This window comes from Pinus tabuliformis, chromosome 5_2 (genome assembly GCF_031772625.1).
Source record: "Pinus tabuliformis cultivar Carrire ecotype Pingquan chromosome 5_2, CPIR1, whole genome shotgun sequence".
Taxonomy (NCBI): Eukaryota; Viridiplantae; Streptophyta; class Pinopsida; order Pinales; family Pinaceae; genus Pinus; species Pinus tabuliformis.
The window spans coordinates 828,814,301-828,836,472 of record NC_142306.1 but is presented as its reverse complement, the minus strand read 5'-3'; the positions used below and the strand labels follow the sequence as shown (position 1 = coordinate 828,836,472).

At 40.0% G+C, this 22,172-nt stretch overlaps 1 protein-coding gene across 1 annotated transcript in view; it reads right to left on the bottom strand.

Annotated features, from left to right (window-relative positions):
• The window catches only part of LOC149161878 (putative protein phosphatase 2C 26), a 198,317-nt gene that overhangs the window by 76,463 nt on the left and 99,682 nt on the right, over nucleotides 1–22,172 (bottom strand). The window contains exon 5 of the mRNA XM_089437075.1: nucleotides 21,311–21,381. Coding sequence (XP_089293201.1) covers nucleotides 21,311–21,381 — 71 coding nt within the window. The remainder of the gene's footprint in view (nucleotides 1–21,310; nucleotides 21,382–22,172) is intronic.

Sequence of the window (22,172 nt, the reverse complement as noted above, 5' to 3'; positions counted from 1 at the left end):
GGGAGAGGCCATACGCAAATTAGTTTCATACGAGGAAAACTTCTGGGTGGGAGTGCAGGAGGTGTGTAGCGTTACTGAACCTTTCGTAAAAGTTCTTCGATTAATTGATGGTGACAAGCCTGCAATAGGCTATTTGTATGAGGCCATGGACAAGGGCCAAAGAATCCATTCGGGCCTACTATGATGATAAGGTAGATGAGGGGTTTCAGAAACAACTCCTCCTATGGGAAGTGATTGATGAACAATGGAACAACACACTCCATCATCCCATTCATGCTGCAGGGATCTCCCCGAACCCCGCATTTTCTTACCCATGTGGGTTCTTATTTGATGATAAGATCATGGATGGATTCTTAACCTGTGTTCAGAGGATGGTGCGATCTCCAGCAGAACATGCAGAAATCTCCAAAGAAATGGAGATATATAGGATGGCAGGTGGCACATTTAGCTTTGAGATGGCTTTGGTTGATAGGAAGACTAAAATGCCATGTATTTTTTAGTTTGTTTCAAATTCCATTGTCTCTTTAAGTTCATAACTTCATACTTTGCTTCAACTTTCAAATTTCATTTTTTTCTTATGTTTATCTTATTTGTAATTTTGTTGTAAATGCATGGTGGAGAACCTATGGTGCCAGAGTACCCCATCTACGAAAGCTTTCCATTCGAATCCTCAACCAAACATGTAGCTCCTCAGGATGCGAGCGCAACTGGAATGTATTTGAAAAAATACATAACAAGAAGTGCAACAAGTTAAACTTAAAACTTAAAATATTTCAAATTTCCAATTAATTTTTTGAATTCATTAAATAATATTTTTTTATAATTATTATTTTATGATCTTTGTACAGGTTGGAGTCCCAACGACTTAATGACATGGTCTACCTCTACTACAATCTTCGATTGTGGGTGAGGCAACTTGAGAGACCTGATATGGAGGCCATCTCATTGGATGGGATTGACACCACTGCTGCATGGAGGGTTGAGGCCAAGAGGCCTCTCATGGAACCTGTCGATGATTGGTTAAAGCAGGAGGTAGTGGAAGGAGTAGAGGGGGAGGAGGGGGAGGAGGAGGAGGAGGAGGAGCACGAGGTGACACCACCTACCCAAGCTACCCCTGCCACCAGTAGAGGACGTGGTCTACGTCCTATAGCTCCTAGTTTTTCAGCTTCTAGAGCACAACAGAGTCCACTGCGAACTCCATCGGCATCTACATCTAGAAGGAAAGGGAAAGCTATTGCATTTTCTCGCAAGAGGGGCAAAGGAAATTAGTAGCATTAGTTATTTGGTTCATTTCATTGTATATGACATTATGACTCATGATATGAGATACATTATTATATTTTTTGTTGATAATTTGAGGCTGAGTTAGGACTCAGGAGTCAGGACTTACTATTCAGGACATGATTCACTGTTATGTGTGATGTAGCACTAGAAATGATATTACACATCTTATATATTAGTTCTTTTATCATATTTATGCGTCAATGTATTTATTTTATGTTGTAGATGCTTTAGATATTAAAAATTTGAAAAAAAAAATGAATATTTTTGTATTTTCGGACTTTTTTCCGATTTTTACCAATTTTTTCCTGATTTTTACGATTTTTTCCCCTCGCCGATTTAATCCCGGTCGTGATTTTCACAACATTGCTTTACAGATCAATAATTGGAGCTCTCCTATACTTAACTACTTCAAGACCCGATATTATGCAAGCTGTAGGAATGGTGGCAAGATTTCAATCAGCTCCTAAGCAATCCCATTTGTTGGCTGTGAAGAGAATTCTCAGATACTTGAAAGGTACTCCTGATTTTGGTCTATGGTATCCCAAAAGCACAACTCTTACCGTGACAGCTTACACTGATGCCGATTGGGTTGGAAGCGTAGATGATCGAAAAAGTACCAATGGAAATGCATTCTTCATGGGAGATTATCTAGTATCTTGGCTCAGTAGAAAACAATATTCCATATCTCTCTCCACAACTGAAATCGAATATATAGCTACTGCAAATTGTTGTACACAAATACTGTGGATGAAGGAAGCATTGAAAGATGTCAACATAAAGACTAATCAACCAATCACCATCTATTGTGACAACACTAGCACCATCAGTCTTTCAAAGAATTTGGTAATGCACTCAAAGACCAAACATATTCCAATCAAATACCACTTTCTTCGTGAACAAGTTGCTGAACAGAATATCAAGTTGGAATACGTCAATGCAAAGGAGCAATTGCAAATATCTTTACATAACCCCTTCCACGAGAAGCATTTGAATATCTTCGCAAAAAAATGGGGGTCATTACTCGTGCATCACATTAAGAGAACACATTGACAAGAGTAGAAGCAACATGACAGGGGGAGTAGCTTCATAGGGGGAGTACTTGGGCACCCCATTTACCATTGATGTCAAAGTGGGAGAAAATGTTGAAATATTTCCATCAATGACAAAGGGGGAGATTGTTGGTCAATAATTGTCATTGATGAAATATAAGCTCTCTTGATGGAAATTGATGGATGTTGCACTATTGGAGGATTATAATTGATAACACACCTGATGACATATATCATATTAAACCAAAGTTAAATCGGAGAAATATCATATCAGCGTTATAACATACGTTTTTATTGTGTGACCACTCAAAACCTTCGATCTCCGATATGCGATATCATATATGTGACCCGACTCCGATCTCCGATATGCGATATCATATATGTGACCTGACTCTAATCTGCGATCTCTGATTTCCGATTTGCTCTGATTTCCGATATGCAGACCCGACTTGATTTAAGTTACAATTTAATTATCTAATCGCATCCGCCACTTTATCGGAACTTTTGAAATGGCACCTCCGATAAGACCTAAGCTCTGATTTCCAATATGCGGACCCGACTTGATTTAAGTTAACGATTTAATTATCAAATTGCATCCGCCACTTTATCGGAACTTTTGAAATGGCACCTCCGATAAGACCTAATCTTCGATTGTCAATATGGTTGCGGATCTGATTGACTTTATCATAACATTTTAATATAATATCGTGTCCGTTGCATCGGCACTCTAAGAGAAATTATTTTTGAAGGTCATATGTCTTATTTTTACAGTCTAGCCGACCTATACCCTGTCTCTCAAGTTGGCTTCCTCCATAGGTCATGTCTCTTCACTTCAAGGTGAAATCCATATATATATGAACTTGGATCTTCATTTCACAATCATCTATCTCGGTTATCCATCACAGAGAGTAAGATACAGTTCACAACTCATGAACTTTACAACACCAAGGAAAGGAAGCTTAAGGCTAAGAAGAAGAAGCAAATTTTGATTGGGTTAAAAATTGATGAAACAAAATCTCTCGGACCTATGAAAATATTCGAACCAGCAACAAGGAACAGTATGCTTGATATATAACAAGGCTTTGTAAACCTTCAAGACGTATCTGAAGAAATCTTAGACCTCTTGGATTGGAACTCAGAAGGCCTTCATCCATTGAGAATGAACAGTATCCGAACTATTCCGACGCTAGTCGAGAATTTGTAAATGAGCAATATCCGAAGTATTCCGATACTAGTCAAGAATTTGTAAACGAGCAGTATCTGAAGCATTCCATTAATAACCGAGACAATTTCACACAGAAAACGATTACTATAGTACCCAGAAGAGACGAGGAGATTAGAAGGCCCGCATCTATTGAAGCAGCGAGGTGGTAACAATGATCTACCATACCCTCGAACCTATGATAAAAGGAGCACATAAGTTGTTTGCTGGAGATAAGACTGTGGAACAGCATTTGGATAAGCCATAGAAGCTCGAACTCCTCCACAGTAAGCTCAGACTTCACTACAGGAGCTCAGACCCCACCACAACCTATTGCAGTGATACTTTGGAGGATAAATCAGTGAAGATACAATAATGGAATGACTCTGGTGGCATCATTCATCATGATCATCTAAAGAAGGACATAAAGGATTGAGAACCTTGGACAGTGAAGCACTAGCTGTTTTGGAGCTAATGGACAAGTGAAGTGCAAAACAAGATTTGTGGAGAAATTCAAGTAAGTAACTTATCTATCTTTATTAAGAAGACTGAAGGGTTGGTGCCCTAGGGGTTGGAGCCTCTAAAAATCAGGTTGGAGCCTTGAAAAGGATAGGGTTGGAGCCTCACAAAAGTCCAAGTTGGTGCTTGGCAACAGGTTGGAGCTTGGAAGATTAAAGGGTTGGTGCCCTCAAACATCATTGTACTCAAATTTTTGTAAAAGAGGATTGGTGTCCTCACTTGTTTATAATAAAATCCTTATTGTTTATTTTTCTAATTATCATTGTGAAGAATCTTAACTGGTAATATTAACAATTGAAAAGAAATATTGATTCACCCCCCTCTCAGTATTTCCAACACAGATTTCCAGTCAAAATTGCAAGTCAAAATTCTTGGTCAAAGGAGAAGTGGATGTTGTTATAAGGCAAGTTTGACTTGACTTGACTAGGTGAGAAGAAAGTGCTTCAAGGAGAATTTTGACTTGGTCTTGGAGGGGTCTCGGTCAAGGGTCATAGGTCTTGGAATTCGTCAATTGAAGTTCTATAAGAAGAAAAGAGTTCTTGTGGGATTTCCTCTCAACAAGAGAGGTTTTGGCTCTAGCTGACAGCCTATATCTTATGTCCTCTTGTCTCATTGGTTTTGCTGTTTGGTAGTTGTTTGTTGATAAGAACACAATAATAATCAAGTGAAAGAAGACGCTAATCAAATTAAGTAAAAACACTTCACAAATAGTTATCAAGGAAGAGAAATCACTTAATCTAGCTACCCCTAGATTTCTCAACAGATCACACCTTGTGGGGTTGAGAATTTTTCCCACATTACCTAGGTGTGTGAGCAAGGTGGCAACACCATGAATTAGAAATTAATCATAAATCAGAAATATAGCATTAAATAGCACTTACAAGACAATGAAGAATATATCCATCCATCATAATGCCCAAAAGAAGCTCCAAGAGAGATAGCGAAAATATCCAAACATCAAAATTAATTCATAGAACTTCAAAACATTCCACAAATTGCAAGTTCGAACTATCTTCCTTGGTTGAAAATCAAGTGATGATGGTTTGGGTGAGAATAGGTCTCACCTATTAATACAAGTCATAAGAGTTCAAAAATTAAATGATAAATCTCCTCTATTTGCCTAACATGCTAAGTAACACACCCATGGTTACAAGCCAAACATGATAGCTTTTAAAATCAAATTAATCTCTCTCCTAAGTGTGCGATAGGATGACGTGGAGGCCTAGAGAGGCAGCATTGAGGCCTCTTGTGCTAAAAATGTGGAAGACGGCCTTAAAAATTATGACAAAGAGGGTGATTCCCTCCATATGCTACAAAACATCTCCAAACCTCTATTTGGGCTTTGTGGGCTCCAAATGGGTCTCATGGGTCTCCAACTGGCTCAAGATCAAGTCGATGCTCCATCAATGAGGCTTAGAAGATGACACGTGCTCCCCCATGTCTCCCTAGGAAAGACAACCTCCTTTGGGCCCTAGATCAACTGCCAAGTGTCGAGTGCAATGTGTAGCTAGCTGGGGCAACATGGTCCAAATGCATCATCATCTCTAAATAGTTGGGGCACGAACAAGCAAATGGTGGTGCTGAAGAAGCCCATGGTGTGGCAATCAATGCTCTGCATGAATGGGGGGCCATGGCTCTCAACGCTCACCCTACAAATGCCATTGTGATCCTCTGGAGGGCTTGGATCTCGTATAGGGAGGTCAAGTCCAAGATGAAAACCCATCTACAATCTTTCATAAGATCTAATGCATCTCCTCACCCTCCAATATAATGATTGATTAGTGCAATTGAGTAAACAAGCTTGTTAACCAAGGGTGGCGATGGACACTTCATAGTGGGTTTCCCTTCCAAACGTGGGGCTTTGAACATGTACTAGTGTTACCAACTTGGATAGGAGTGGTAAATGAAGAACTCTATTCAGTGGTTTCAAACTCTAAAGGGAACAACAAGTCCAAGGTATACCCTTCAAATGGTAGGTGTAATGTCAAATAATGGTGGAACAGAGTGGGGACAAAGGGAAGGTTCCACACCACATGCCATGGTACAAGGGTAGCTATGATGAGGAAAGCCCGCATCTTGGGTACATGAGTTACCCCGGCCTTTGTTTTTCCACCCTTCTTCATTTGCCTTTTGCCTTTTATTGATTTTTTTTCATTTTACTGCTCAGGCTCAAGGTGATGAGGGCATGATGTGTAAGATATAGCAATGATTACCCCCTCAAGGAGGGGTTGTTCATAGCCCACCAGGGGTTGGGACATTCATGGGTCCCTTAATGATGCAGGGGGCACTCATAGGGGCCCAAAGAACCAAAGTGATGGCCATAATGATAAGTGGTAGAACTCATGCTTGGCTTTCGCCCACGTGGTAAATTTTATTGTCCCAACCATCTTTTGCAATTTGTGGTACATTTGTTGTTGTATGCAATGTTGTGATAATCGTCATCGGGATTAAATCGACGAGGGTCTAAAATAAGTGAAAAGAAAAAAAAAAAACCAAACACAAACAAACAAAAACAAACACAAACAAAAAAAACAAAAACAACAAACAACAAAAATCAACAAAATTTTAAAAATACAAAAAATATCATTTTTTTCAATTAATTAAGTATCTAAAGTATCCACAATATAAAATAAATGCATTGACACATGGTCCATTGCTTCAGTGGATGAGAATCAATAACAGGGCTGCAATGGAGAGTGAGAGTTTCGAAGTCAGGTCCATCTGCAGTATCCGAGGAAGGGTCTCGAGCTTCAAGAATTTACAGCTCTCCGCCTGGGGTGCTCACGGTTAGAGAACTCGTTTCTGCAGGGGGTTTCGTTCCTCAGTTTTTGGTGATGAGAGACACTTGCTTCCACTTCAAGGGTCAAGGTCACAACCCACTGTTTTTGTTACTTTCTGCTTTCCCTCTCTAACTACAGTTTTCACATTGCAACCAAGGGTGGACCTCTGTGGTCACGCGTTATCTGCTGGAAGTTTACGGGACTGTGGGTCAGTCTGGCAGAAGCATTAAAATAAACCCTTGTCCTGTTTTGGGTCCAACAGAAACCGTCGTTTTTTGTCGAAGGTTTGTAGCTGATTACAAGGGTTATGTCAAGACACGGCGGTCTAGGGCGAGGGTAATCCCAACAGGAAGGTGCGGAGGTAAGGTTTGTTATTATGAATTACCTCGTAATGGAGGCACTGGTCTCTACCTCCCTGCCTTAGGTCAACAGTCATTTTATTACTATTCTAGGAACGGTGCACTGTTTGCTTGGGCAGCTGGCTCCTGGATGGATGAACAGCTACTTGACTACACCTCTGACTCCCTTTCTGCTGAGGATATTTGGGTCAATTTCACCCGACCGGTTCCAGCTTTGACTACGCCGGTGATAGCCAGTTTACCGGTCACAGGGGTTGAGGCAGTTATAACTCAAATGGAAGATATGGAGGTCTCACCACAAACACTAGAATCGACTCCGCCCCCGTCAGTTACGGAAGGAATATTTATTCCAGAAGAAGGCCCGGAGTTACCTTTCCTACCCATCCCCTCCCCGTCGGACCTGAATTCATGGTCGCAGGCCTTCCCGGCAGCAACAAATACCCAAGGCGGAGCGGGTGTTTCTGGAGCAGGACCGAGCAATTTGGGACAAACAGCACAAGGATTGCTGCCTGAACAAGTCGGAATCCTTGGGACTGCCCCTTTTTACACAGCATTCCAACCAGTTGGCTCAACCCCTCCTTCAGGATGCTTCATAGGCATTCCCAGACAGGATCAAGCTTCGGAAGGGAATAATTCTGAGGACATTGGCCTCGAAGAAGGAGAGCAAACAGCCAAAGCAACAAAAAAAATCAAGGAATTCAAAAGTCAGGGAAAGGGACAGGAGGTTAATTTTTGGAGAAGGAATCTCAATGGCACAAGCGGCCCTCACAGAGAGCATGGTGTTAGTTGGAAGGGTGAGAGGCCAAAATTACTCCCCAATGCGCCTTCGAAAGTGGACAGCAGAAATTTGGGGGAACCTTCTCATACAGCTTCCAGGAATCCTCTCGCTCTCCAGGGGTTGGTTTGCACTGATTTTCGCTCATACGGATCAGGTAGACTGGGTTCTCACGCGCTATTGGCACATTGAGATGACACCAGTGCTATTGAAGCGATGGACGCCAATGTTTGACCCAGAAAAGGAAAACCATGGAGCGGGGCCAATCTGGGTCCGATTGCCTGCTCTCCCGTTACAATTTTGGGGGGAAGAGATCTTCAAGGTAATAGGAGATGATTTGGGTGTCTATCTGGATCATGATAGAACCTACCAAGACACAGGTTGCCTAGCATTAGCACGTATTCTAGTGCACCTAGATACCAGAGAAGGTTTGGTAGAGAGCTACCTGCTTCAGATGGGAGACATAACTCGGAGGCAAATATTAGATTATGAAGGCATTCCCTTTCGCTGCCGCAAATGTCACGAAGTGGGGCATTTATATAAAGACTGTCCAAGAATCTCTGGATAGAATCAGATCCAGGCCAAAGCGTTGGTCTCAGCCTCCACTCAAACTATGGATTCAGATTTCGTCTCTCCAATGGAACTCCATGAAGTTTCGCCGCCTTCTTACCAGACTATGCAGCAGGCTGCAGCTCACCAATCTACAAAGGCATCGGATTGTCCCCCTTCCAGAACCCGGGTCACAGCATTCGCGGGTACTCCTCCTTCCACTCTTCCTCATATTTCTCATTCTATTGAAGGTTCAGCACATTTATCTTCTGCTTCATTGAACTGTGTAGTCTCTCAATCTAAAGTAAATAAATTAAGTTCCTCGGTATGTCCTATTCCCACTGCCCCCCCCCTCACAGTGTTCCCCCATTCCCCAACCCTCTGTGGATAGGACCACCTGTTCGCTCGATGATCGCTCGCTATCAAGTGGGCCGCACCGATATTTCCTCAAATCTCTCCCAACTGCACCCCCCTCGGTCCTAGGCCTGGATCTTGACCCCTCTCCTTCAATTTCTCTCAAACCCCCGCGTGGCCATCAATCAAAAATTTCTAAGGCAATTAAAAGGGCTAGTGCTGAAGTAGCCTCTGGGGTCCAATCCCCAATCGACTGGGTTCTTAGAGCAAAGAGCAACCCTCACTCCTCACCCCCATGATCTGTCTTTCCTTTAATTGCAGGGGTCTAGCCAACCCAGACAAAAAACTAGCTCTTAAGCGGCTCTGTCAGTCTGACAAGTTGGATGCTATTTGCCTTCAACAAACTCTGAGGGATGGTCACCTGATAAATAAGCTACTCTTGAGTTTCCTTCCAACCTGGGAATTCCATTTTCTGGATGTGAAGGGTTGTTCAGGTGGCTGCGCTTTGGGGTTTAACACCCGTTCAACAAAAATTCCAAATGTTTGGGGAGGTGAAGGTCTACTTGGTGCAGATATCTTGTCTATGGAGATCAGCAGACCATTTAGATTTATCAACATCTATGGCCCTTGCCAAAACAAAGAACCCTTTTGGAATAGAATCATGGAGGCTGATTTCATGAATCAAGATAATGTAATTATTGGTGGAGATTTAAATTTCTCCTTTGGCACAGCAGAATCCTGGGGATTTAGGGGTCAAAGTGATCATCTCACAGCCTTTTTTGAAAACTTGTTGGATGTTCACGAATTTCTAAATATTGACCCTATCAAACTCAAACCAACTTGGAGGAATCGCAGATTGGGGGTAGATGCCCTTGCTAGACGATTGGACCGATTCTTGATCAAAGGCCCTCTGATGGCAAGTTTAAATCTCTTTCGTCAATAGGTGGGAAGTGGTGGAATCTCTGATCACTCTCTTATTTTCCTGGAGCTCAAGGGTAATCCTTCTAAACCCTCCACACCCTTTAAATTCAATTCCTCTTGTTTGTTGGAGCCAAGTTTTAGCAACTTGGTCTCGGCCTCTTGGATCCATTACTCTCAGAATGAAACTTCCTCTCCAGGGGAACTCTTTGCTAAAAATCTAGCAGTTCTAAAAGGCAAAACAATAACCTGGGCTAGATTGAAACAAAGAAAAGAGGAAGAAGATCTACAAAGGATTGAAAAGGCTCTATTAGCATTCGAAGAATCAATTCCCTCTGGATCGAACTCGGCTGAACAAAAGATGCAGCTGATTCAGCTAGAAACAGACAGAATTAAGCTCCTTCGTTTAAAAGAAGAATCCTAGAGGCTCAAGAGCAGAGCAATCTAGCTCAAAGCAGGTGATGAAAATTCAAAGTTCTTTCAACAATATGCAAGGGGTCGGAAAGCCATTAACACAATCTGGGAATTACAAGACTCGGAAGGAAGGAAAGCGGGCAATTTTGAGCAACTAGCTGACATGGGGATTAGACATTTCTCTAATATCTACAAAGCCCCCATTGGAATAACCCTCCCAAGTATCATTCGAACTGCCGAAGCATTGCCTAGATTTATCGAGCCGGAGGAATTTGAAGATTTAAACTCTCAGGTTACTAGATAAAAGCTTGAAGCACTGCTGAAGTGCTTTAAAAAGGATAAGAGCCCGGGTCCTGATGGGTGGCTAGTTGAATTCTTCAGTTCATTCCTTGATTTAATTGGCAATGATCTCATCCAGACCATACAAGAAAGCCGAAAGTCTAGTAGAATCTTGGAGGCCTTCAACTCGACCTTCCTGGCCCTTAGCCCCAAATCTAATAACCCTTCCTCCTTTGACGATTACAGACCCATATACCTCTGCAATAGCATTTACAAAATCATCTCCAAAACAATAGCCCTCTGTATTAAGCAAGTTCTCTCTTGAATGATATCCAAAGAACAATTTGCCTTTCTCAGCCATCACCAAATCCATGAAGCAATTGGTACAGCTCAGGAAGCCCTCCACTCGATCAAGAAGCTCCATAAAACGTCAGTCATCCTCAAAATTGACCTTTCCAAAGCCTTTGAGCGTACCTGTTGGTCCTACCTCAAAATAACCCTCACTCACATTGGTTTTCCTATTGCTTTCATCAATTGGATCATGGGCTGCCTCTCTTCAGTCTCTTACAGCATACTCATCAATGGAGCAGCTTCGAGTTTCTTTCATGCAGAACGAGGCCTTAGGTAGGGGTGTCCTCTCTCTCCGCTTCTCTTTCTCCTCATCATGGAAGGTTTTAGCAGACTGATAAAAAAAGGCAGAGAGGAAGGCTCCTTGGTTGGAGTCAAGATCTCGGATATGTCCTCTATAACCCATCTCTTTTTTGTAGATGATGTTCTGATTTTTTTAAATGGATCTTTTCAAGACTCATATGCTTTCAAGGCTATTCTTGATCTCTTTTGTAAAGCTACAGGCATGCAGCCAAATATTGCAAAATCAACTATTATCATAGTTTCCTACCAGCTGAATGAAGCAAGATTAGCTAGCCAACTCTTTGAATATGAGCGTCATGACATGGATGAGGGGCTTAAATATCTGGGTTTCAGATTGAAACCAAATGGTTATCGTATAGCAGATTGGACTTGGCTTATTTCCAAGATTGAAAGTAGCATCAATATTTGGTAACAAAGATGGCTTTCTAGAGCAGGTAGGCTCACCCTCCTCAAGTCGGTCCTTCAAGCCATCCCGGTATACTAGATGTCGCTGGCCTAGATCCCCAAAGGAATTTTAAAAAGAATTCAACAATTATGTTATCGCTTCCTTTGGCGTGGACAAAATCCAGGGAGAACTTTTGCTTAGGTCCGATGGGACAATATTGATAAGCCCAAAAAATTGGGGGGTTGGGGCATAAAAAATCTGCATCTTTTCGCTGAGGCTTTGGCTGCAAAACTGGGCTGGCAACTTATAAATTCCAGAAGTCTTTGGCAGGAAATCACTTATAATAAGTATATATATCCGCTCTCAGTTCTGGAATGGATTCATAGACCTTCAATTCCAACGTCTGGCGCCTCCATAATATGGAAAGCAATATCGCAATCTATCTCTCTGATCAAGCAGGGTCTGGCTTGGAAAGTTGGCAATGGCGATCAAGTGAGGATTGGTCTGGACACGTGGAGTGGATGTGGGAATGGCCATATTCTTCCCCGTCCTCTTTGCAATTTCCTTCAAGACTCAGGCATCACCCACTTATCACATATAGCGGTTGCTTGCTAGGACAATTGGCAAAACCAGAACTGGAAGGATCACATAACGCTCAATATTCCGGATATTTGGGTTGAAGATTGGTAGAGATTCATAGGTTCCTTAGAGGAGGCCAACGTGCGTATTAGCGACAATCAAGATGTCCTTATCTGGGCATTGGATCCCCATGGCAGATACACCCCCAAAACAGGTTATGCTTATGCATCGGCTACCAGACACACAGGTGATTTCTCTTGGTGGTGGAATCATATTTGGAAATTAAAGGCCCCTCCTAAATCTAGGCTTTTCATGTGGTGCATTTTATTAGACAAGGTTCCCACTGAATTAATGTTGAGGCGTCGTGCAAACTGCGGGCCTTCTAGATGTTGTCTGTGTACAATGCATGAGGAAGATACTTCTCACCTCTTCCTTAACTGTCCTGTTTCGAAAGCCTTCTGGTTAAGGATCCTCGCGTCACTAAATCTTCATATTGATTGGTCTGGACAAGATATCGATGAGGCTTGGCAAAGATGGTGGATAAAATCCAATTCACAAAATCCTAGATGCCTTCCACTACTAATCTGCTGGGGAATCTGGCTTAATAAGAACAAATCCATCTTTATGAATGACAAAATAGATTGGGATTCCTCCAGTATATCGTTGTTGGCCATATTCAATTTGATCCCTAAGGACCAGGATACTCGACCCCCTTGGATCATCACTCAGGAACTCATAGACATAAACTCCCCCTGGGGTTATTTTGATGGCTCGGCACAAGCTGAAGGTTGTGGTGGTGGGGCGGTGCTGCATATGGATAATATAGTGTCTTATAGAATCAAGGTCGGCCTAGGCAGAGGCACAAACAACTATGTAGAATTGAGCAACCTAAAATACCTTCTCCTTTTTGCAAAAGAACAAAATTGCCAACAACTTCAGATATTTGGAGACTCACAGCTTATAATTAACTGGACAAATGAAGTTAATCATTGTCACTTGCACACACTTAGAGATATTCTGACTGATATCCTTTCTCTAAAGTCTCAATTTGATTCTTTTGCATGCTCACATATATACAGGGAAAGGAATGAGATCGCTGGTCGTTTATCCAAAGAGGCAGCACAGCTGAACAGAGGACAGTGGCAGATACAGGAATACAGGGGCGGTACTTTCTACAGTTACAACCATCATCATTTCATGGACATGATTGGTTCTTTTCCGAATGATTGCTAGATCATTCATCAATTTTTTGCTATCACTTTCTCCTTCTAGGTATATAACTTGTCTAATTTTCCACCGTATTTTTTGGACAAAACACGTATATCATAAACTTACTGGACTTCTTTGAAGTTTATTATCAGTAAGCATCATAATAGTTTTTTGTAAAGTTTATAATAGCTCTAAACAGTACTCTCTTATTGCTGATAGCAGTTCATATATGCAGTATCATACAATATGTAATTTTCTTATCTTTTTAATGAAAACTATGCTTTTTCCGAGGAAAAAAATGCATTAACACACAAATATGAAAAGAGAACTAATATATAAGATGTGTAATATCATAATATGTCTTGTGATACATCACACATAACAGTGAATCATATTCTGAATCTTGAGTCCTGACTCAGCCTCAAAATATCAACAAAAAATATAATAATGTATCTCATATCATGAGTCAACTGTCATATACAATGAAATAAACCAACTAACTAATAATTTCCTTTGCCCCTCTTGCAAGAAAATGTAACAGCTTTCCCTCTAGATGAAGAAGGCCCTAGGGCTGGCATTGGACTCTAATGTCCTCTAGAAGCTGAAGAACTAGGAGCCATAGTAGGTAGACCATGTCCTCTACTGGTGGCCATGGTAGGTGGTGTCACCTCCTCCTCCTCCTCCTCTGCAGTTGCTACCCCCTCCATTACCTCCTCCTCCTCCTCTGCAGTTTCTACCCCCTCCATTACCTCCTCCTCCTCTTCTGCAGTTGCTAGCCCCTTCATTACCTCCTCCTCCTCTGCAGTTTCTACCCCCTCCACTACCTCCTCCTCTAACCAATCAGAGGTTGATTCCATGATAGGCCTCTCGGCCTCAACCCTCCATGCAGAAGTGGTGTCAATCCCATCCAATGAGATGACCTCCACATCAGGTGTCCTCTCAAGTTGCCTCACCCACAATCTGAGATTGTAGTAGACATAGACCATGTTGTTAAGGCGTTGGGACTCCAACTTGTACAAGGGTCATAAATTGGTAATTAATAATTACAAAAATAATAAATTATACTTTGTATTTTTTAATGAATTCAAAAGATTAATTGGAAAATTTTTAACCTATTGCGCTTCTTGGTGTGTATTTTTTCAAACACACTCCAGTTGTGCTCGCATCCGAAGGAGCTACATGTTTGGTTTGAGCACTTGAATGGCAAGCTTTTGGAGATTGAGTACTCTGCCACCATAGCTCCTCCACCACACATCTACAACAAACAAGAGAAGCATAAGTAAAAAATTGTAAATTGAAATTTGAAAGTTGAAGCAAAGTATGAACTTTGAAGAGAATGAAAATTGAAAATTGAAATAAACTAAAGCTTACCTGGCATTTTGGTTTTCCTATCATGGGTAGCCATGTCAAAGCTAAATGTGCCACATTCTATCATGTATATCTCCATTTCTTTCGAGATTTTTGCACGTTCTGCTGGAGATGACACCATCTTTTGAACACAAGTGAAGAATTCATCCATGACCTCAATGTCAAATATGAAACCACAAGGGTAAGAAAATGTGGGGTTCAGGTAGATCCCTACGGCATGAATGGGACGATGGAGTGTATTGTTCCATCGCTCATCAATCATTGCCCATATGAGTTGTTGTTTCTCAAACCCCTCATCCCCCTTATCATCATAATAGCTACGAATGGATTCTTTGGCCCTATCCATGGCCTCATACAAGTCTCCATCAACTAATCGAAGATCCTTTACAAAAGGTTCAGTAATGTTACACACCTCCTGCAGTCCCTCCCAGAACCTTTCTTGGTATGAAACTAGCCTGGATATGGCCTCTCCCTCTGGTTTGCAGCTATATCACAAAGCATGCCACTCCTCTGAAAGAAACATTCTCTTCACATCCCACATAGAATTCAAGAGGGATTGAAGAGATATGAAGCTAGTGGCAAACCATGTAATGGCAGGGCGCACCAACTCCTTGTTATTGATGAATGTTCTCACTAAATGAAGCACAGATGCATGATTATATATAAATTTTGTAATGTTTTTTGATGATTCAACAATGTCTTTGACAAAAGGAATTTTTCCTATGTCCTCCAACATCAATTCAATGTAGTGTGCAGCACAAGGTGTCCAAAATAAGTTAGGATGCCTCTCCATAAGCATCCTACCAGCAGCAACATAATTTGCAGCATTGTCTATTATGACTTGGACAACATGTTGTGGACCCACCTCCTGAATGAACACGTCCAACAAATCACATAATAAGTTATAACCGTGCATCTTTGATATGTGCAAATGCATCAACGGTTTTCATAAACATTGTCCCTTTGGGACAATTAACCGAGAAGTTAATAAGGGTTTTGCCCTTTTGATTGGTCTAACCATCTGACATCACAATGCATCATGTTTGTGCCCATGAGCCCCTAAACTCCTCCAATCTCTTAGTGCAATCGGCCTTTTCATTCTGAAGAATATGCCCTCTAAAGTCATCATAGGAAGGGGCTTGTACCTTGTGTTATGTAACCAACTCACAAAATAGAAGAAAAGATAGCTCAAAGAATTCAAAATCAACCTCTTCAAAGGAGCAACCTCCTTTACATTACACAAATGAACAATTCTTGGATGATACAAATGACAAGACCTCATTTCTATATATAGGAGTTTAAGGGATCATAATATAATCAGAGCCGACATAACAATAATAAAGTAAGGGCACAACAATAACAATAGTGGGCTTCTATGGGGCACAATAATAACAATATGGGGACTACATGGGCACAACAATATAATAAGGGGGTTGCGCTAATAACAATAAGGGGTTACACTAGTAGTATAGGGACCTAACATGCCCCTCTCCTTCAAAAAGTGTTGTCTTCAACGCTTGAGTAGTTATAGATGATTTTGTATAAAATTCTCGTCCTCCCGTGTGGAATCTTCGGCAGGTAAGTTCTTCCACTTGATGAGATACTCTGAAATTGATCGATTTCGTAGTTGTCGGGGTCCTGTTTCCGTGACTGCTTCAGGTTCCAATATGATATTCAAGTTCTGAAATTTTGGCATGTGGTAGCCCTCTAGGTCCTCTTTCTAACCCCACTAGTCTGTTCAATATTGGATTCTTCACTAAAGAGTTATGCCAAATCTCCTACAATGACCTGATTATAGATTAGTTCAGTAGAGCGAACTTGTATGGCCTACCACGTGTCACTGTTTCGACCTTTAGACCCGACAATGATACACATAAAGCTATAGTTCGTCCTCTTTCTTAAACTTCTTACGAAATTTCAATCCGATGCTCAGAGAGAAAGTTATGACAATTTTCGGGAGCCTGCAAAAACTCTAACTTCCTTGGATCATATCTCCGAAAATATAGCAAGAAAACATCTAAAATTCGAACCCAAGGTTCCTCGAGATTTCAGCTCAAATGGGTTTTCATTTCAGCTTCTGAAACGTCATAGAAAAAATTTATAACAAAAATGCCACGATCACCTGTTTGGAGCAGCAAAACCATAGAATCCAAAGCTTTGATACCAAATGTTATGTAACCAGCTCACAAAAAGATAGAAAAGATAGATCAACGACTTAAAAATCAATCTCTTCGAGGGGGCAACCTCCTTTACATTACACAAATGAACAATTCTTGGATGATACAAATGACAAGACCTCCTTTCTATATATAGGAATCTAAGGGGTCCCAATACAATCAAAGCCTACATAACAATAACATTGTAAGGGCACAACAATAAGAATAGTGGGCTTCTATGGGGCATAAAAATAACAACATGGGGACAATATGGGCACAATAATACAATAAGGGGATTGCACTAATAACTATAAGGGGTTACACTAGTAGTATAGGGACCTAACACCCTGGGCCAACAATAGCAAGAACATCAATCGCTGGCTATAAAAATGGATTGTTCTTGGCAATGTTGAAAGGAACATCACTCCAAAGAAGACACCTACGCAATCGTCTAACAGCTTCTTCCTTCACCCTTTTTATAAGAGCTGACATGATAGATGGTCGTGCACTAGGTGTGGTTCTAGGAACAAAAAATGATGCGGCAGGTGTGGGGTTGATTGTAGAAATTGATGTTGAAGAACCAGTATCACTCTCACGGTCACCTCCCAGTCCCACCACTCCATCCCCGACCATTTGACTCTTCAAAGTTGCCTTGGTCAGTTTGGTTGTCTTTATTTCTTCCAATGATTTGAGGGCTCTATGAATGATTTATGGATTTGTTTTTGTACAAAGACCTACTTCATGTCTAGGAATTTGTGCAAGGTGGCATTTCAAACGGTATACTCCACCTGTCATACGTTGCCCATATAACTTCCAAGTCAAATTTTATCTATCAAATCCCCCATCAAGTTCACCAAATTCCCACATAGGGTCCAATTTCCTTGGCATGTTTGTAACTTTGTTGAACTCTTGAGTTTTAATGTAAGATTGAAGTTTGAACCTAGGGCACAAGAAAAATTGCAAGTTAAACAAATGAAATTAAAATTTAACATACAACATTTTGAATTTTTGACAACAAAAGAAAACCCTCAACTGAATGCAACAATAATGGCAAAAAAAACACATTCAAACCCAAGAAAAAATCATGAAAAAAGCTAGGGCACAAGAAGAATTTAAACAAATAAAACTAACAATCAAGATTTTGAATTTTTGACCAAAAAAAACCCTCTCCACTAAATGCAACAAAAATGACAAAAAAACACACTCAAATCCAAGCAAAAATCATGGAAAATATATGGGTGACTGAAACCCAAGGAAAAACAAAGAAAAAACAAAAAAAATAGGGCCAAATTTGATGCACGTACAGGAAAACCACGCCCTGTTGAAGAAACTTGGTCCAAACTCGAATTTTTTTTGCTTGGGATTCTAAATTCCTTCAGTTTTCTCCTCTCTTGCCCTTGTAGATGAGTTCTCCTCCCCTTACCTCTCACCATTTCCCTCGGTTTGCAAAATCAATGACAAAAAACCCAAAAAAAATCATTGTCCACCAGACCCGTGAATTTTTCTAGTCGTATCAATTTTCTCAAAGCGAAAACATTGTCGATATAATCGGCCGATTTTATCGCGATTTTTGCAAAATAGGTTGTATGCCGCCATATTATGCTTTTATCTTTCTTTTTAGTTGCATTAACCTTTAGGGCATCGTTCCAAGTCCAAACCAAGGTGTGGACAAGGGAAGGGGGAGGCTAAAACCTTGTGGACACAATGGATTAATGTGGACCCAAATAGGAAAATGTGAAAAGGGCTTGTAATGAGCGCAGAGGAGTGAGATATATGGTATCGAGAAGCAAAACCACACAACCAAAATCAAGGTTTCCCATGTAATGTCATTTCTAAAGCTAATAGCCAATAAAGGAGATCCCACGGGACTAGGATTCAGGATTAACCACCTAGTTAAGGTAAGGGAACAAGAATACCGTCAAATCCCTTCCCTCTTCCAAGTCCCCCAGTAATCCATGCCCAAGAAAAACAAGCATAAACACCTAATTACTTAATGAAAAATCATACCTTTAAGATTGGATGGTCCACCTTCAAACATACGATCATGACAGATGAGCGAGGGTACACAATGTCTGGCTCAGGTGGCGGAAAAAAATAGCACATTAAATTTATTGAGTGGATGTCAAGGGGCTATTAGCTGTAGGCTGAAGACAAATCTAGGAGAAAATTTCTCCTATGGGGTCACCCACAAGTGGTGGGCAACACAGCCTAAGCTAATATCACTCCCACACCACAACACTTGGCTAGGTTGACCTTTAGGGACACCCCCCTAGGCTAGGATTCTCTTTTCCATAGCCTAAAGCAAGAGGTAAGGCCACTGAAGTGAAAATGGGTGGCTTCTCTAGTAATTGCCCCTAGGGTCTCACGTTTGTGGTCATGACCATTCCATCTAGCGAGAATTTGAATTATAACAAAGACTAGCCAAGGTTTTGTATGCAGTGCATATTACTTCTTACCTTGATCTAGTTAAAGCTAACTAGGGTTTGCTTCCATAAATCACATAATATTTGTGAGAGATTTCAATTTTCTCCCATATATATGGCTCATTTGTCACAACATTAACCCAACGCAAGGATGACACCTATGTTGCACTAAACTTCTAGGAACCCAGCATTTTGGCCGTAACCATACCCAAAATGTCGAAACTTGGTCGAAACTAGGCAGAAACTCAACCATCATGTAATCATATATGAGAGTTAATATAGACTTGGTTTTCCTTCTAAATTGTCATCTATGGGTCTTATTCCTTTTTTTTGCAAGATAGTGCGTTATTCAGTTATATATATATATGACGTTTCAACCGATGTTCACATTTTTGGGAGGTGACATTTCTAAATGTACCCGTTTCAGAAACTCCGAAACGTTTCAGTGTTTCGTTCAACTTAGGGTGACACTCTAGTTATAAGATCTATGATTGGGTGGTGAATCATTCCCTAGTCTTTTATTGGTCTTCCCAGTTATAAGACAAGTATTGATGTCATGGACTGCTTATATTCTGTTACAATTTCTCTCTCATACAAAGCTTTGAAACAAATGCAATATTACATTATGCTAATCCCATTTGAATCATTTTCTTGTATTTTATGGATGAATATGTTCTACATGCACTTAGAAAGAATCATTGGTGAATGGTTAACAATGAGGATTTGAGGGTTTGAAATTTTGGGTTTATCCAAAATGGTATCAAAGTAAAAACCAAGAGTAAAAGTATATTTATGTCGAATAAGATCCAATCATAGGAATATACCACTATAGTAATAGCTTGCAAATACAAACATCACATAGAAAACAATAAGAACTAAACAGGGCCCATAAAGCATGACACTGAATGACCAACAATGTTAAAATACCAAAGTAAGGGAGGACCCAAACACCCAGGGACTTGCAGCACAAAGCCAACATCTAAGTTGGCAAAGATTTTGGTGCAGGCAATGTTTCAAAAACCACCTCTGTCTCAAGATTTTTATCCATGTGGGACTATTCACATTGCACAGCACACACACATAAAGACAAAAAGTATATTGATGAGGAACAAAATCCCAACATAGGGATATGCCACTATAGTAATATCTTGCAATCAGTGGTGTCACATAGGTAACAACAAGAAGCTAGAGAGGGCTCATAAAGCATGGCACCAAAACATCCAATGATGTTAGTACCAGAGTGAGGGAGGATGCTATGACATCAACCAAGAGACTTGCACCACAAAGCCAGCTTCTAGATTGGCAAAAATTTTGAGGGAATCAATAACCTACAGCTGGACAAAATTACAAACATTTGCAAACCAATTAAGAATATGAAATTCAAAAATAAAAAATGGAATGGGATTTTGCCATAAATTCCACAGGCTTGTGCGTGTTTCCAACACTCAGGCCTACTCTATTTGATTCTAGTCATTTGCGAACTTTACATTTTTCAAGAATACATGTATCTGCTATGGTTTTGCATTCAAGTGTAAATAAATTAATACAAGAAAAAATAAACAACATCAACAAACATGTTCCATCTTAGATCTGTTCAAACTTCACACTAACTTCTTAGAATTTAGACTTATGTAGCCTCGCACATTTTGTTGCAACAACAATGTTCGTAATCGTTGGTGAACTTCTATAGATAAAACAATACAATGTTTTCCTGCCATTTTACCTTCTTTTTTTTTGTTGCTCAAAACATTTCAACTTGAACTATGGAAATAACTTCAGCAAAAGATCTAATCAAATCAAACCTCATTGTCAAAAAACTAAGAAATTTTACTCTCCCCTATTTCCTTTGCATTTCTTATCTAGATACCTTTTAATTTTTCCATTTAAAAATGGTAGGCAGTGCAACTTGAATTCTTTACAGCATGCTAGTCTCTAATAAAACGTTGATAAGCCATTTTAATAAGACATTAATGCTAATTAGTACTGTAATGCCCGCACCATCAATTAAGAACCAATTGATATTGGTTAAAATAGATTATGCAAATGGATAAAACTTACATTGTAGCTGAACCAATGGAATGGGTATTTTCATGTGCCATTCGCACTATTAGTTGGGGATCATTCTTGACCTGTTAAATGAGTTATAAGTTTCAACAATGAGAATTGCACAATTCAAGTCTCTCTATATAATTTAAATGCGAGAGTCATTCAAAAAGTTTGTAGTGAAAATGATATAATTTGAAGAGCAAGTACATTTACCAATCAAGTAATAACAATTAGTTTTAAGGTAACAATAGAATTGAATAGTTCATAGAGCTACTTTGCACCTCATCAGACTAAATAAAGAATCATGGATCCTGCAAACAAGCTTAGATTATATTAATGTTTGGAATCTAATAACTATAAATTGTAACAATAAGAGAGTAAGAGAGAATGGCGCAAAATAGGCAATAGGATTCACTATGAAATAGGTAATAAATACTACATTCAAGCATAACGGACTTAACTCCCTAAAGGTACGGGAATGTCTAAATCTCTAACTACATGATTACCTTTTTACATGACTTAAGCCTAAATAGCATTTTAATTTTAATATTGACTTAGACTTTATTTAATAAAGTTCAATCTAATGATGATAAACTATAACAATAAAAGAGTAAGAGAGAATGGTGCAAAATAGGCAATAAGATTCGCTATAAAAGAGGTAATAATAAGATTCACTATAAAAGAGGTAATAAATACAAGATTCAAACATAACTTAAATCCCTAAAGGTACGGGAATTCTAAATCTCTAACTACATGATTACCTTTTTATGACTTACGCCTAAGCAACATTTTTAATTTTAATATTGACTTACACACTTTATTTCACAAAGTTAACATTTGTCATGATATTCTAATACACCCACTTGATGACTAG